The sequence below is a fragment of the Sylvia atricapilla genome, chromosome 4, assembly GCF_009819655.1.
Source record: "Sylvia atricapilla isolate bSylAtr1 chromosome 4, bSylAtr1.pri, whole genome shotgun sequence".
Lineage (NCBI taxonomy): Eukaryota > Metazoa > Chordata > Aves > Passeriformes > Sylviidae > Sylvia > Sylvia atricapilla.
This window is the reverse complement of record NC_089143.1, coordinates 1,840,714-1,858,987: the sequence shown is the minus strand read 5'-3', so window position 1 is coordinate 1,858,987 and position 18,274 is coordinate 1,840,714. Positions and strand designations below refer to the sequence as shown.

The 18,274-nt window shown below is 43.5% G+C and overlaps 1 protein-coding gene across 1 annotated transcript in view; it reads left to right on the top strand.

Annotated features, from left to right (window-relative positions):
- Positions 1 to 12,571: 12,571 nt before the first annotated feature.
- The window catches only part of FAT1 (FAT atypical cadherin 1), a 104,051-nt gene continuing 98,348 nt past the window's right edge, over positions 12,572 to 18,274 (top strand). Inside the window, 1 exon segment of the mRNA XM_066316915.1 lies at positions 12,572 to 12,659. Within this exon segment, the coding sequence (XP_066173012.1) occupies positions 12,606 to 12,659 (54 nt within the window). The 5' untranslated portion in view covers positions 12,572 to 12,605.

Here is an 18,274-nt window from a genome sequence, read left to right as displayed (position 1 = left end):
GTTAATTATTATTGTTCTAATTTTGAAGTCTCAATATTTCACAACTAATAATTTAGGATATGGCCCTTAAGTGCTTGAATATCAATAGTATTCAGTGGCATTTCAGCATTGAAGTAATTGTAATATAGGACCTGGGCATGCCAATAAAAGGTCTTCTTTGTGTTTCTCTTCCTCACAGAATGAATATACAAAAACCTTCTAACCACAAAGTGCTATTACAAAAATAAACACGTTGAAGTTGTGGAGAAAACAATGGTTTCATGATATGTAAGACAGTAGTTACACAGACTTTTAGCACTGGATTTGGAGAGGCATCAATGATGTAGGATGGTTCCATGCTGAAAGGACTTCTACTAGAAGGGTAGCTTTGCTACCTATTTTACTTTCCTTCTGCAAACTAAATGAACCTAAAATTCCAATAGCATCAGATTGCATGCTACTGAGCTGCATTTATTTTATCTAATTATCCAATTAATCCAAAATTTCCATTCTTAAATCTTGCCATTTATAGTCAGATAAAAAATATACCCAAACAGTGAGTTTACCTTGCCCAGGTGACTTTCTATCCTACATGGTCCCTAAAATCATTCAGGTGTCTTGTATCATGCTCAGACAGTTGTTTCATCTGGGTTCAAGGAGCAATGAAGTGTCTTTCATGGCCCCAGATCTAGGAAAAACAATGCAATGAGAGAGAATAAAATACAGCAGCAGGAACTGGGCTGCTCAAGAAATTGAAGGTCTTCTTGTTCAGGTTGGTCACATCCACAAAAAAAAAATCTTGTCAAAGCAAACAGAACGTATCAACCCAGTTGTGACTAGAAGAGCCAAAGGAAAACTTCTCACACAGAGCAAACCATCCATGTCTCAACCCAATAGGTACATCCAGGCTGACCATTTAATCCTTATCGATAACTACTTTTCCTAGAAAGCCACTGAGCATTACAGTGGGAGCAGTAAATCCTTGTCCTCTTTTCCTGGACGTTCCCTGGAATGAGAAAAATCCATTGGCATTCTGGAATTAGTTGCACAGCTTCCCTCACTGGTGTTGTCTTCTTCTCAGCTCCTCCCCTTTAAGGAATTTCTCCACCTTGATGACAGAAACACGGAGGAAATCAGCAGGGATCTCTTTTTAGCATTTTAGGATGAGGGCCAATTGCAAATTCTATGTAATAAATTGTTGCTTTTACAAACACTTTCATACTGTCATCTGGAAATGCAATGCAGCACAACACAATGACAATTATTTCAAAGGACAGACATCCCTTGTGCAGTTTCTGGGATGGAGGGGAAATAATCAAAGACAGCAAGGGTTTGATTTTCCTAAAGAAAAATCATTCCTGACACTTGAAAAATCATGATGAAAAATGAAAAATTATTCCTCCTTATGCAAGGAGGAGCATATTTGTGTCTGTCTTTCTGGTATTGTGTCAGGATATATATTAATTAGTGAAAGGCTCATCATGGTATTAAGAAGCCAAACAAAATCTTTCTTTAATAACAGAATGAACTGCATACATAAACAAACTATGGAGGTCTCACTTAGACTAGACCATATTACATAGACCAGCTTAAAGAAATATTTCCAGGTCTTAAGCAAACAGAAAACGAAGTCAAATAAAACTCAGTGATTGGCTAACTCTTTTTGGTTTTAACAATTCACAACTAGAAATCTGATAGACATGCTCTTAATAAATAATGAAAAAAATTTTTCCTTGGGCTTGTGTGTGACATTTTTCCTGAATTTACTTTAATCCAAAACAGTAATGATTTTTTTTCTGTCGTTTAAGACCGTAGTAAACATTTTTTTGATCTTGAATTTTATTTAGGGTCCAATTCTGCAACTGGATTTTTCTCATGGAATGAGCATCGCCCAGTAATAGATACAGAATTTCTCCTTACATTCAACCAGTTAACTTTAAGAAAGGATTATTGTCTCTAGCAATCTGCAAATAGTCTGAAAAATTCAAATCCTTTATGTCCAAAGCAACACAGAGGCATGGCAGTACAGGCTTCACTCTATTGCTATTCCCCACTTATTTGCATTTTCAGCAAAAATGTTAGTCTTATGATAAAGTCTCTAGAAGCATCTCTTCATCTTCTGAAATTTTAAACATGTATAAAAGGGGTTTGGGGTTTGTTTGCATCCTAAACACACATCTACACAAACTAGATTAATTCACAACCAGATTTCTTACAGCCAGTGATGAGCTATCAAAAGGACATTATACTCAGTCTCCACTGAAATGGGCCACATTCAAACCAGTGACTTGGCTGTAAAAATTCCATTCTTGCTCCCTGGAGTATCTATCATCTCAGATAGCCTTTTTATTCTGTTATTATTTCTTTCCACTAAACTCTAAACTACTGAATGATGATCGGGAAGATACAGAAAATTTACCTTCTACATTTGATATTTCATCAAAATGCAGAAAACTCTTTCATGATCAGAGCTTTTATTCTTCTGTGCAGTGATGTTTGCAGTTAGAACCCAACTGGAATAAATACAAAACAAGAAATACAATCCACTGTGTGTGAAGATACTGTAGCAAAATATTTCAATCAAAACTGAAAAGAGAAGTGAGTGTTGCCCAATATTAAAAAAAGCACAAAATCTTCATAACACATTTTACACATACAGTTAACATAATACGAACAAGCAGGGCTCTGTCATAGCCACCAAAATTTAATAATATATCATCTTTTTTTCAATGAGCCTGCCTGATTGAAAATATTTTCATCAGACAGAAGGACAGAACTAAACAAAATTTCAATAAGTACTTTTATTTATGCAGTTAGATAGTTGTACAATCCTTGTCACCACACAGACAAAGCTGTTGAACAATGTATTTTACTGTTGAAATCAGGCAAGATGAGAAGACTTGTATGCAGCAATACAATTCCACATAATGTAGTTTCTTCCTGCTGCCTCTGGTAATGAAATAAGAAGATAGGCAGAGTATTTCGAGTAGTTCAGCAAAAAACTTATCTCCTGCCAGCACAAACATAGTTACTTACTGAATAAACAAACTTATTCCATTGCTGTGAAAGTAGCAAGTTTTTCCCAGGCTTCATTTTACTTTCATTTTGCAAAGGACTGTGAAAGCATTGTGGTAGTGATTTCATGACAAATAATCACCCAACTTCTTTTGATTCTCTGCCATGCTTCAACCCTGACAGGAAAGTACAGGTGATGATGAATTCTTGCATTTTATTTTATTTGGGTTTTCTTTGGGTCACCAATTAAAAAATGGTACTTTAAAAATGTTTCTAGCTCAACACATGCAATCCTTAGAATTGTTTCATTTGAACAGTGTTGTGATAATCTAACATATAAAAATGGAAATTATGGGCTTTACAGCACAAAAATGCTAAAAAAATCAGAATTCAGTGCATTTGCAGGAAGTTTCAAAACCAACACCTCCTGAAACAGAAAGGCCTCTTACTTATATTGAGGAAACACTTGATAAGATATTTGGCTGATTTTTTCAGTAAAAGTTCAAATGAAAGTGCAGTGGAGTGCCCTATTCCTGAACACTTATGGTGGTAACAGTAATTGGAGAGAAAACTAAGCAGGAAGAAAAGTCAATAACTTGAGAGCAGAGAAGGAGTTATCATCAAAGGCAGCCTTCCATCGTGTACTCAGGTTCCTGTTACAGTTATAAGATGATAAGTACACAGAGAAGTTGAGAGAGATAGCATTAGCAAAAATATCCTTAAAACCTGTTAAAAAGGAGGGGTGGGGGAAGAGAAAAGAGAAAATACAATGCCAAGCAATGAAAAACAGGTTTAGGCATGAGTTTTCTTCAAAATAATTTTATCAGGTTTTATTTATTTATTGTAAATGCCTTGAAAATGCCAAATTTAAAGTAATCTTTTTCCTTATTACCCTGCTTTATTACACTGCTCTTGATTAACTGAGATGGACTTTCTTATGGTTAATTAATTGTTAATAGTTAATCAGTTCCTGTTAGATAAAATACATGTTGAAGTACTCTTTATTCCAGATTTTGGGCAGCACAGCAGCGCTGTTATTTATTCTGAATATTGTGATAGATCTGGCAGAGCATTTGACTCATCAGCCTTGAATAATATATCTAATGTTGCTTCCACAGGCCTGAAAAATTCCATCTGGGCAAGATGCATATAGAGGAATGAATCACCACAAGAATTTATTACTGGTTACATCTACTTTCAAAGTACAAATAGATCTAACTATACCAGCTAGTTAAAAAATCTGCACGAAACCTGCAAAAATTCCCTGGTACAATGGTAAGCTCAAATATCTTCACTGAATCCCAGCTCTGTAGCTCACACAGACCTTTCCTGAAAGTAAAAATATTTCCTTCTCTCTCTCATGAAACTCATCTGTTGAACTCTACCCTGTCTACTTCACCAATCTACCTTCTTCTTTCTGCTCCCTATATAAGATCCTCTTGGCTAACAAGGGCATTTTTTTTTTTTGTTTTAAACTTAAAGAAACTGTTAGGGGTTGTGTTTAGGTGGCATGCAAGTTTTATTACACAGCTTCAGCTTCCAAGACACTAGCTTTATAGAGATTGTCAATATAAAATAATAGTACAGTGGAATTTTATTTTAAGGGCAATTCATGCCTGAAGGCATGCTCTATAACTCCCTGTAGGTAAGCAATGATGTTGCAATTACAAACAGAAAAGAACACAATATATTTCTTCTGACTAACACACTCATATATACTTTTGACGTGAAAATGGGATATGTTGATATTGATTCTTTGTTAGATCCTATTTTGATATATGCTTTTATTTAACAGACATTGCCCTTTATGTGATCCCATTTGCATGAGGGAATTTTTCCATACATTTGAAGTGATCCAATACTGGGCTGGATGGACACTTCTATGGTGTTCATTCTTTGGCTAATTTAAATAGTAATAAAATATCTGATGCGCCATAATGGTACTAAAGATGGTATAGAGTACTACAGATAGTATAGCTTTTTAAAATGCAGAATTTTGAAAATAAAAAAAAAAAAACAAACACAAAAGAAAGAGTGAAGAAGGCAGCAAATCATATTCTCTTTGTTTATTACGAAAGAGATACAGAAGGTTAATGCATGCTGAAAAATAAGAGAAAAAAACCGGGTTGTCAAGTCCTACTCAGTAATACAGAGCATATGAGACAGAAGATAGTTTTATATGGAATATACATATTAATCCTTTTATTTGGAAATTTTGTTTTGGCAACACAATTCCTTTGCATATATCAGAAAAGAAATTACACTGCTCTATGACAAGAATTGTGATGGAAAGCCAAGTCAGGTAGAGTGGACAGACCAAGACCCCTTTCTTACATAGAGCTGCCAAAAAGGGATAGTAAATTACCTTCAAATACAGGAAAAGTAGATTTTATTAGCTTTTAAAGTAGAGTGGTTGACTTAATGGTGCCTGGGCAAGACAGAAAACAAATAAAAAGAGTTTATAAAAGATTCTTTCTCTGCCCACCATGATCTTGCAGGAAAGGTTCTTGTTTCACATGCTGGATTAATTTCAGCTGGAGGAGCAATGCTTACAGAAGTAAAAACTGCCCCTCAGTACTCCTGAAGCCATTATTCTTTGCATGATTCACGATGGAAAACTGTGTCTCCTTTTGATAAACCACCCTTAAAGCAGAGACTCTCACCTCCTTGCTATGACACAGTGCTTCAACTTGACAGCTAAAAGGAAGGGGGACTTGTCATGCTGAGCACCTTCTGCTTGTTCCTTAAACATTCAGGCACTTCCAAAATCCAATAGCCTTTCATTGAGCTCAGATTCTTTACATTGATTTCAGTTGGATTTTGATTAATGACACAGAGAACGCCATGTAAGTAAAGGGAGAAATGGTTTTTTTTTTGCACACATACACTCTTTCTGGACCAGACAATTCAGTTTACAGTAGATAAGATATCATGTGGCATGGGAATGTCTAGTTAGGAGTCCTCTCTGAACCTAGATGAAATAATATTCCCAAATGCATTGAACTTTAGAAGCTGGATACATGTACAAGAGGCTTGATCAAAAATGAATCCTAATATTAGTAAAATGGGATAAAAACCACCAGTAAAGACCAGGAATGTTCATCCTGATGAAATCTAAGGGCTCTCAGCTGTATATCCAGATTAATTGTAGCAGAAGAATCACATGTAAGATTCCATTCTGTAGAGAAACCATTGAGCCTTAGTGATGACAGAAAACAGCTTCCTTTCTATCTATAAGCTTTTCAAAATTCTGAAGTCATCTAGGTTTTTATCTATTTGGATTTGTAAATCCTAAACCACACCTTAACCTAAGATCAATTAAATCTGGACAAATAAGCTATCTAGTCTTAAATAAGCATGAAGTTTATGGCATGGTTGATGCCAGCACAATTAAGATTTCTTTGAGACATACAGTAAACTGAAGTCGATTGGGTTCTAGACTTATGTGCTATATATTTTAATGTTATAGATTTACAAGCTGTAAGTCTAGACCTGGTGTCTTAACAAGGACCAATGACCAAAATAAGAGACATGTTGACTTGGTCTTAGTAGAGACTTATGCCTTTCCTGTTTCTTATAACCTGAAGCACTTTGAAGACATTCAGAGTATTACATTGCACCATTAATCATCCCATACCAAATTAAAACCATCCTACCAACCCAGGAACATTAGGTAAATCCATTGCTTATGCAGAGTCCAAATTTATTTCAGATGTTTATGAGTACCACAGTCACTTGGTTTCTCTACTTTTCTCCATATTTTCTCTAATTTCTAAATTTCTCTGATTTTGGATTTAGGACCAGTTTTAGAACCAAAAGGACCAGTACCTTAGTACAAAACAGAACACCAGACTTGTACAACAGTCCTTTTACATCATTCAATCCTACATAATGTTAATGTCACCAGAGCTCTTACAACTTCAATTTTGTGATCTCACATCAGCTCTGGGTTTAATGGAACCTGGGCAACTAATTCCAACTATTCAAAAGCAAGGAAGTAAAATTATTACTATTTTTAGCTCTCTGTCATATAAGCACTATTTGGACTTCAAAATTTTTTTAGCTTTGAAAGCTCTTGAAAGCTCTAAAAGAGACGAAGAACCAGCTCAAGAAAACAAGATGCTTAAGATCTAGTGGAGAACAGATTTCTTTCATCTCTTTTTGTCCTAGAAAATGCCAGCCATGTTAGCTCTGGACTGGTGAGTCTGCAAATCCCTTTCCTTACTCTAGTGTTAAGCCTGTGCTTGATAAAATAAAAAATAAAATAAAAAAACTCAGCCTACATAGCTTAAATAAGAATTTGAAAATGAATGACTGTTATAGCCTAGCCCTTTTCTGATATTTTCAAACATTTTGATTGTCTTATAATTATTTAAATCCAAACTCAGTAGTTAGTTGTGTTGTAGGCGTGAGACTCTGAACCTCTGCATTTCTGCCTTGAGCTTGGTGGATTTATAGAGCAGTCCAAGGTAACATCCAATGGAGAAGCAAACTTGGCCTGCCTTGCTGAGCCAGATAACACCAAAATTCCTGAAGAACTCCACCATTTTTCTTCCCCAGGGAATACTGAGGACGAGTGGGATGTTCACTTTTGTTTGGGATGAAGTAGCACAGGCCATTACCCTAAATCCTATCCAGACCTTTAATCAAAACACCACTACTGTCCATAGCAGTGCAGTTGGTTCTGTTCCAGTCACCACTATGGCACACAGTAGAATAAATGTCATAAAAGCAAACTTGCATTATGTGATTTTTAAAGTTATTTATGAAGATAGATCGGTGAAGAAAAGTGTGATGTTCAAAAGTGGCTTGTTCCTGAGGTGATTTTAAATTTGTTCCTCAAAAGTTGACATACACAGAGGTAATTTGTAAGGCCAAAATGTTGAAAATATGAGGCTGCCTAGCTCACTTCTGTTTAAAGAGTATTTTTCTTCTTCTTGCTGTTAAAAAAAAAAAAAAATAAAAATCATTCTGTAACACTCTGTAGCTGTCTCTGCCAATTTAAAGGCTCAGAAAATTACTATTGGAATATTTGGATGTCCTCACCCTACTAGCACCTGAACAACTAGAACCTAGAAACGTAAAATTACCTTTCAAGTTTAATTTTTTTCCTATGTAACACTGCTTCAGGTTTTCTTTACTAGTGCATATGTGTGTTTTTGACACATATCCACAAATAGTTGTAGCTCGTAGGTTTAATGATTGAGTTGCCTCAGTAAACTCCTCTTCAGGTTCACAGGGCACACAATAGATTGTCAAATGCCTGAGATTGTTTAGCATTTCATTATACCAAAGCTGATATATGATTATTATTTTGACATTGCTGCCTTGGAAATCTTGAATAGCACTGTGAAAGAATACCTAATCAAACAGTCAGTGATATTTTACGCAGTAATAATTCTCTAGGGTAAAAGAAAGTCAATAAAAATAATTAAATATGAGAAGTTAAATATCCTTGCTCAAATTCTGTCAGATTAAGAGATGTGTGCTAAGGCAATCCTAAAGATTTTCAAGGGATTGAAAAAGTTTGGTTTAGGTAAGAAAATGTCAGCACTCTCTCCAATGAAAATTTTTATAAAAATTGTATTTCATTGAAATTGCCCCCTTTCCTTACTGTAAATGGCAGAGGTGGGGAAGGGCAGGGAAATAGACATTTGTAGTTCAAGCCAAGTTTTCAAAGAATAGACAAGAATTAGTTTTTATTGCCCAAGTCTGCATTTGCTAGACAGGAAACAAACTAGAGTGGTAAAGAAGTATATACACCATTGACTGCAGGCCAGGGAAAGGATAATTACGGAGTTTTGGAAAGTTGCTTTGTTTTGCTTTCCAAAGACTACAACTAATTGAGGTCTGGGGAGTTCTTCTTAAGACCAGATAGGAAAAGGAGAACAACCAGAACAGAAGTGTTACCAAACAGCCTCTTTTCCCTGTATAAAAGCAGTTCAGAGAGAGTACAGGTTATGTGCTGGCCTTTTGTACTGAACAGAATTTAGTTCTTACTGTAAAACCAATCAGGTCACCTCCTATTTAACTGACAGAGAACTCACTGGAAACTGTGTCTGACCTCTTTACTGAAAAGATGTATTTGCCCTCTGTCACAGACAATCAATGTTTATGGCCCCTTTATTGCCCCTGAGTCACAGGCTGCTATTATGTTCAAAAGTCCTTTTTTTTTTTTTTTTGAAGCTGCACTTTGTGTAGCAATAGCAACTGGTTTACCCACATAGAGACCAAGAGTTATCCTCACCTTTGCCATCTCTGAGCCAGTGCAATTCAAAGAGCCAGGTTTGATCTTCAAACTTTTACGCAGCTGAAGTCGTAACAATTTGAAATTATCTTCTCTTTAACAAAATGGGAGCTGAGAAATCAGTCCAAAGTGCTTCAGATAGCATTCCCCAGGTGCCTGCCTTGGGCTGGGAGCAGGAAAATTTCTCAGGAGGACACTTGAGTTTGGTATTTACTTCCGATCTCACCCAGTTAACTTTCAGCTCCTCTTTGTTAAATACACAGCAAACAAGAGTTGAAATCTGTGAGGCTAGGTTTTGAGATAAATTAGTGACAAGTGCTAGTGCCATAAGACCTTAGAAGAAGATGGTAACAGTTATGATTATGATTTTTGTGGATATATGATTTCTGTTTCAGTGTTTGGGAAATTCCTAAGCTGAAGGATTCATGTTTCTCTTGAAAGAAAAGAGTCAACTCCAGATAACTTTTTTTTTTTTAATTATTATTTTTTTATTGACAGCTGAGCTGAAACTTGCTTCATCTTAGGCAATTTGATAAGGACAGACATATGCTAAAAAATGACAGGGAGAACCAAACATATTTCGCTACAACTATTATAAGATTGGAAGATTTCAGCAACATGGATGGTGCCCTAGATACCCAAGTGTGATTTCTCTTTTTTACCTTTCCTATAGGTTAGCAGAATATATGAATTTTCTTTGGAATAACATATCACAAAGAGATCCTTTTACATTATAGTGAAAGTAAATAATAATTGTAACAGCTTTCTTGAAACTACTTCCAAGAAAAAAAAAATTAAAGAGCAGAGAAAACACAAAATGAAAATGGAATATTCAGTAAGTGTCAACATTGTTTAAGATGTCAGAAACTTGTTTTAGAAGGCAAACCTATCTATATTAAGCAGACTTATGAACACCCTTGCCTGGACATCGTGGCTCCAACACTTTACTGGTACTAGGCACCATTACCCACTGTTGGAGAAGGACGGCATATCCCTTTATTCTCCTTCTAAAGCACTTACTGTCAGCACAGACTCTTGTCCTGGGTCGACAAAACCAGGACACATGTCTAATAGGAGATCCAAATCAGAAGCATCTAATTCTTTTTTTTATTATCTTTACCAGATACTTTTCAGAGATGTTCCTGTCCAGCTTACAGGAGGCTATTGCAATTCTACCACTTCTCCAGGCATTAAGAATTAAAGTTTAGACAAAAGTTTAAGCACTCTGTGGTCCTGACTTTTCATTACTTAACTCAGCAACGAACCACAACATGGTAATGGATCTGAAAAGTAGGAAATTTCATTCTCTAGGGAGTAGAAGTGTGGTTTACATTTGTTTCTATGCTTTAGCTATAATGGCTGACAGTGTTTCCCTTTTAGTCCTTTTCTGGAATGCTATTTTCAATGCAGTTTATTTTATGCAACTCACTTTGAAGCATTTTTCACACAAGAAAGTCATTTGGCCCAGTGGCATTTGGATGAAGACTCAGTATAATTCCATTTAGGGTCTTCAGAAAAAACGATGAGATGCTAAATAAATCAGTCAGCTGTGTCTGTTTTGGAAACCTATAAGGACAGAGAATTTTGACATTAAACTTTCCAGAGGTTTGCTCAAAGTGAACATTCCTAGACAGATATGGCATGTATGCACGATTTGGAAATGTACTTAATATTCATATACTGCAGTTAGTATCTGCTCTTCCTATCCTAGAATCCTCATTTGGCTGATAGATTTTAGTGGTGTATCTCATAGGAAATAATGACCCAATGACTTCAGAAGTCAATGTGACTTTTGGAAGAAGGCTATGACTTTAAGGTCCCTAGGGACAAATTGTTTCATAAAAGAGTATTTTACCTTGTGAGAACCTCAGAGTGCTTTACAAATTTACTGTCTCACTGTGTCTCTCAGGCAAATAACTTTTGAAGCATTTTCTGTAGTTTTCCCATAATTTTATAAATCACACCATTCAGGACCTCCTTTCAGCTGACCCCTGCCACTAGGCAGTGCGACAACTCCTCAACTTTGTCGAAGGAGAGTAATTGGTTAGGGCTGACTTTAGATGAGGGAGAACCACATTCTAAATACATCTTGCTTGCTTGCCATGTAGTATTTCGGAGAAAGAGCTGCCATTCTGCAGGTTTTTTGCTGTGCTTTGAGAAATACACCTCCCTTGAAGAAAAGGAGAGGAGAGGAGAGGAGAGGAGAGGAGAGGAGAGGAGAGGAGAGGAGAGGAGAGGAGAGGAGAGGAGAGGAGAGGAGAGGAGAGGAGAGGAGAGGAGAGGAGAGGAGAGGAGAGGAGAGGAGAGGAGAGGAGAGGAGAGGAGAGGAGAGGAGAGGAGAGGAGAGGAGAGGAGAGGAGAGGAGAGGAGAGGAGAGGAGAGGAGAGGAGAGGAGAGGAGAGGAGAGGAGAGGAGAGGAGAGGAGAGGAGAGGAGAGGAGAGGAGAGGAGAGGAGAGGAGAGGAGAGGAGAGGAGAGGAGAGGAGAGGAGAGGAGAGGAGAGGAGAGGAGAGGAGAGGAGAGGAGAGGAGAGGAGAGGAGAGGCTATTCTTGACTTAACGTGGCCGGGAGAAATTGGGAGATTGCCGTGCTCAGCCCACTCGGAGCCTCCCGGTGAAGCTGGTGGCACCGAGCAGGAGCCGCCAGGCGCTGCCGAGCCGGGCGCGTTTCGGCGGCGGAGCCACCGGGGCATCCAAACGGTGCCGGGCTCAGCACCTCACCTGCGGAGAGCCCGGGGGAACCGTGCCGAGCCGTGCCGAGCCGTGCCGGAGCCCGGAGCCCCTCGCCGCTCTCTCCGCCGCCTGCAGCAGCGAAGCCAGGGCTGGGGGTGGTGCTGCCGTGAGCAGGGTCCGAGGGGGACGGACAGAGAGTGCGAAAGAAGACGGAGGGAGAGGGAGAGGGAGGGAAGGAGGCAGGGAGGAGGCGGGGAAGGAGAGCGGGAGGGAAGGAGTCGGCAATCCAGCACAGCGTCCCCACTCTCACTCTCTGCGCTGCTGGAACTCCTCAACTCTGCCCGTTCTTTGCCTGGACATGTCTTAAGAAAGTTGGATCTCCTGCCTCTCGCCTTTATTCTGCTTCTTTTTTTTTTTTTTTTTTTTTTTTTTTTTTTTTAATCTTTTTCTTTAAATTTTTTTTTCTTCTTCTATTTTTCCTGGCCCCTCGGTGAAGTTGGGAGCGGCGGATGGGTCGGAGCCGCCGTGGCGCGCTGTGGCCGTGGGGCCGGGCGCCGCGCTGGCTGCGCGCCGGGGCCGCGCTGAGCCGCGGGGCCACCGCGGGGCTCAGCCTCTAGAGCCGTGCCAGCACCGGCCGCTGCTCGAGCTTTCGCCAAAGGACAAAAAAAAAAATAAGAAAGAAAGCGTGAGGAGATGAACCGAGCTGGAGCGGACTTTGTGAGAAGAGCGCCGAGTCCAGCTGGTCTGGTGAGTTCTTTGTTTAATGAGTTTATTATCAGCAGGGTGCTGAGAGGGATGACTCCCTTGAGAGTTGTAGTGCTCTAATTTGTTGCGTTAGTGAAAACACTAGGACGTTCGATTCAACGCGTGGTTTTTAACTGTGTGGACTGTGTATGTTTATGTAGACATGAATACGTGTATGTATACCCGCACATCGACTCTACGCGTACCTGGAGCCGAAGGTACCCCAAGCTTTACCGCCCCCTTCACGGGGACAGCGAGGCTCAAGTTTCCCGACCCGAAGCTCTGCAGCCGGAGCCGGGCTCGTCACCGCGGGGCCACGGGCTCGGTGGTGTTCCCTTCGGCGGAGCCGGGGCTGGAGCGGGGCTGGAGCCGGAGCCGGGGCTGGAGCCGGGGCTGGAGCGGGGGCTGGAGCCGGAGCCGGGGCTGGAGCGGGGCTGGAGCCGGAGCGGGGCTGGAGCGGGGCTGGAGCCGGAGCCGGGGCTGAAGCGGGGCTGGAGCGGGGCTGGAGCCGGGGCTGGAGCGGGGCTGGAGCCGGGGCTGGAGCCGGGGCTGGAGCGGGGCCGGAGCCGGAGCGGGGCTGGAGCCGGGGCTGGAGCGGGGCTGGAGCGGGGCCGGAGCCGGAGCGGGGCTGGAGCGGGGCTGGGGCCGGAGCCGGAGCGGGGCTGGAGCCAGGTTTGGAGCGGGGCTGGGGCCGGAGCCGGAGCGGGGCTGGAGCTGGGGCTGGAGCCGGGGCCGGAGCCGGGGCCGGGGCTGGAGCGGGGCTGGAACCGGAGCCAGAGCCGGAGCCGGAGCCGGGGCTGGAGCGGGGCTGGAGCTGGGGCTGGAGCGGAGCCGGAGCCGGGGCTGGAGCCGGGGCTGGAGCCGGAGCCGGGGCGGGGCCGGAGCCGGAACCGGAGCGGGGCTGGAGCCGGAGCGGGGCTGGAGCCGGAGCGGGGCTGGAGCGGGGCTGGAACCGGGGCTAGAGCCGGAGCCAGAGCGGGGCTGGAGCTGGAGCCGGGGCCGGGGCTGGAGCGGAGCCGGGGCTGGAGCCGGGGCCGGAGCTGGGCTGGAGCCGGGGCTGGAGCCAGGTTTGGAGCGGGGCTGGAGCCGGGGCCGGAGCCGGAGCCGGGGCTGGAGCGGGGCTGGAACCGGAGCCAGAGCCGGAGCCGGAGCGGTATCCCCCGGCCGTGCGCTGTGGCGCGGCGCCCCCTGCCCGTCCGCCGCGGAACTGCGCTGCCGCCGCCGCGGGGCAGCCGGGGCCGGGGGCTGTGGGTTGGTGACGCTGAAAGACCAGCGCTTTCCGACGGGGCTGGTTCCTTCTGAGCTCCAGCCCTGGGCGTGTGAGGCTGTGGTTGAAGAGGGGGGTCTCTCCGCCGCCGGCTATATTTATTTATGTGGCTAATAAAAGACGTGGCGGGGCTAATGCGTGGTAAATGCGCCCCCGCTGGCGGCTCCTGCTTGCAACCCGGCATCGTCGCGAGTCCGCTGGGACAGGATTCCCCAGGCAAACACTTAATGCTTATTAAGTGCGATCACTTATTAATGAGCGGGAAATCCTTCAAGGACCGCTTCGGAGTATCAGTCTTTAACAGAGGGCTGACAAAGTGACAGATATCCCTTCAGCGTGAATCCGGGAGGGCGCTTTTCCTCTCGAGGGTACGGAGAGGCAGCCCACCCCCTCTCCTGCGCTCCCCGGGCTGTATACCCGGCTCCGCATTCCCTCTCACTGCCGCTGCCCTTCCCGACGCCGGAGCAGGGCGCCGTTCCTTCCAGCGGTGCCAGGGAACCGCGGGAGACGCCAGCGGCTTTTGGCTTCTGCCGAGACCTCCCTCCTCCGCCCGGCCCTTTAGCGGCGACTCGCCCTGCCCAGCCCAGCCCAAGTGGGGAGGCGTGAGCCCCAGCCCGCCGGCGCCGGCCGGGGGTGGCAGCCCGGGGGTGGCAGCCCGGGGGTGGCAGCGGTCGCTCCTGGGTGCCACCGGAGCGGCCGGGCACCGCGGGACTTGTCCCTTCCACCCGCTCTTCCTCGGACGGCAGAAGACCGCGTGTACCCGCGGCTGTGACGCTCTCCCTTGCCGTCCCCTTAAGACATCCCCGGCAGCATCTTTCCGAAGTTTCTCGCCATACCGCGAAGTCGCCCGCATCCTCGGCGCCCGTCGTGCGGGAGCGGGGCGAACGCGGCGGAGGTGAGGGGATCCTCCCAACCTCGGCGCACCGGGAGGAGCAGCCTGCGGCTGTGTTCGCCCTTCCCCCGCCGCTGTGCTCCACGGGCAGGGCTGCGGGAGCCGCCGCTCCGGCCGCAGAAACGAGTTCCGGAGGGGCGGCCGCGCAGCGCCGCGGAGGAATCCGGTGGCGGGGGCCGCAGGGGGCGGGGAGGCAGCGGCGAGGCGCGCTGCTGGCCGGGGAAGAAAGGGGAGAACGGGAGAAAGGGGAGAAAGGGGAGAAAGGGGCAGCGGCGCGGCTGGCACCGTGCGGGGCTGGCCCCCGGCCCCGGTCCTCACCCCGCAGAGAGCCGCGCACAGAGGTGAGCGCTGGGCCGCCCCAAACTTTGGGAGAACTTTTGGCGGCGGGGGGAGGACGGGCGGCCAGGACCACTGGGGAAGTTGAGGACTCCGAGGAGAGGCCGGGACGGGGGCGAGCGGCCGCCGCGTGTGCTGCGGGCGGCCCCTTCCTCATTCCCCTCCATCCCCCTCCTCATTCCCCTCCATCCCCCTCCTCATTCCCCTCCATCCCCCTCCTCATTCCCCTCCATCCCCCTTCCTCATTCCCCTCCATCCCCCTCCTCATTCCCCTCCATCCCCCTCATTCCCCGCCGTCCCCTTCCCGATTCCCCGCCGTCCCCTCCTCACTCCCCGTCGTCCCCTTCTTCATTCCCCGCCGTCCCCTTCCCGATTCCCCGCCGTCCCCTCCTCGTTCCCCGCCGTCCCCTCCTCGTTCCCCGCCGGGGCCCTGGGCTGTAGCCGCGGAGATCCATCCGGACTTTAGCGGGCACGTTCCGCCTCAGTGGGGCAGAGGAAAAGAGCTGGCGCTGCCGCTTTTCCCTGAGGGAAGGCGTCTGATGGGGCCATGGCGAACTTGATTCCCGGGTGAGCCGGCAGGGGCGGCTCGCGGCGGGGGAGAAGTACCTTAGGGTGAAGTTCTTCCTTTGTTCGCACTTCCACACCGCGTCCCTCCTTGGTTCCTGGCCGGATTGCTCGGGAAGGTTAAGGGCAGTGCCCGCCAGGAGCCGAGGTCTGGCAGCGGCTCCCCGGCACGACCCGGCTCGACTCATCAGTCGGCTGCTTTCATTCTTCTTTAGTTAAAGCACAACAAAGTGATATTTGAAATATACCCTTTTTAATCTCGCTCGTCAGCCGTGTTTTACCGCTGATAGTATCCCCCTGTTGTAAACTTTTTTATTTTTTATTTATTTTTTTTTTGGAAGCGCCTTACGAAGTTAAAGAAATGCTGCCTTCTAGCAGCAGGTTTTCCTGCGGTTTAAATTCTTGCATACAAGTTGTTTCTGGGGAGTGGCGTAGGAAAGACTACCTGTTTTCTTTCGCCACCTCTGCTGTCTCTTTGTGAAAGAAAAAAAGTTGTATAATAGATGTGTATTTCCCGTTTGCTTTTCTAACCGTCTGGAAATAATTCAGCTGTTTAGTGAGTAAATAGCTTGCGTGCTGTAAACTATTTGTCAAGTTTTTTGTTTTATTCACTGCGAAATCTTGAAATCTCTTAGGGGGCTGAAAGGTGAGCTTTAGTAGTCATCCCAGAAGAAGGATAGTCTTTTTTTTTTTTTCCTTTTATTTTTTTAATTAAACATGCTGAAGAACTTTGTATGGCTGAGTTAACTCTGCTATCGGTTCAAGTAAACACATGTAAAATAGCTTTAAACTCACAAAAATTCCTTGTTTTTTTTTTTTTTTTTTTTTTTAAGTTTAAAACTGAATTCAAAATCAGTAGAACTATTTTTGTTACTACAAATTTTAGGGTGCTATACTGTATTTCAGACTCATATTTGAAGCAGAGATTGGAGGTCTGCTTTTCCTTGCACACCTGATGAGTTCATATTAGATACACTAGTAAGTTACTGCCTACAGATAAAGAGTTAAAATTCCCCATGTGAATTTCTCAAAAACATAAAGTATCTCATGAGATTAACTCATGGTGTGGGGAATACAAACAAAACTTACTGGACTTTAGTCACAAGTTGAAACTGTTATGTTAATCTCTTCGACAATGTACATTTCTTGAATAACTTTCCAGCTTTACTAAAGTAACACTACCATACACTCTCATCATGTGTTAATTTTCTGAATACCGAACCACCTTCCCTTTCTGAAAAGGCAAAAGACACTGTTAATTTGTTTGACTGGAAAGTTAAGCATGTTGAAACAGCTAAACCTGGTAATTCTTTTTTTCCCCATCAGACTACATAAGGAATTGTTTTTAAACAGTTAAAAGGGGAGGTGTAACCACAATTAGTGCAGCTTGCAAAGTCACACGATGGGCTGTTACACTAGAAATCCTGTCATGACTTTTCAGTCTCACAGTGCACTCCTGTCAGGCAGCATCACTTGGGTGTGCTGATCAAAACCGACCTTTAAGGTAAATAGTTAATGTTTTGCTTGGCAGGTAGGTTATTCTGGACCTAACTGTTGGAGATTGCATGCAGAAAAAGAATAGCAATGAGACTAAGACTTGCTGGGGTATATGGCCCTGACTAAGGTCCTTTTTCTGCCTCTGACTTGTGTTGGTGGGAGAGTAAATATCTCAGAGTGTGCTCCCCATAGATATATAGATATATAGATATATAGCTATATAGATATATAGATATATAGCTATATAGATATATAGATATATAGATATATGGCAAGTTGGTTCAGTGTGTCTATGATAAATAAGATAACTTTGCTTTGGTCTTGTTTTTTTTGCTTCCTTGGCATTGAAATTGCTGCTTACTAAGTTCTATATTTTATGCTTAAAACTTCTAAATCTCAAACTATAAACTTTGAAATCTAAATACTGTAAGTTTCCTGCTAGAAGAAATGTGTTTTTTTGTTTTTTTTTTTTTTGTATGACTGCTATCTTGTCCAGTCATCTTAATTTATAAGTTATCAATTTTAGCTCCCAAATTATACTTAGATCATTAATGTGAAGACAGTTCACATTTCTGTGTTGCATTAATAATTTTTCCATGTACAAATTATTGTACATGGAGTAGTATTTTGTACATTATTGTACATTGAGTAGTAAAACTGTCTTGCATATCCCAGTGCCGAATTTGCATATAAATAAAAATCACCTGGATAAGCATATAAATAAAACTAATCTGATTAATAATTTCCAGGTAGGAAATCAAAGTTTGTTTGAAAGTAGCTTTTCAGAATAATAAGGTGTGCACTTCTTAGGAATTTAGGGCTGTGGTGTTTTTTTATTAAGCAAATGGTTGCCTTATGTATTGAACATGGATACAGAAAATCCTAAACTGGTCATGTTCCAAAGATAATAAAAATTTAGGAGGTTCAAAGTATAGCCTTGGGCTAAAATGTTTCTGAAATTCAGTCGTTTTGGTGCGCTGTAATGAGCCATCTCAGTTTATATCTAACACATTATCACTTTTTCTTAATGCTTTCATGCTTTCTCTTAGTAGTTAATGGTCT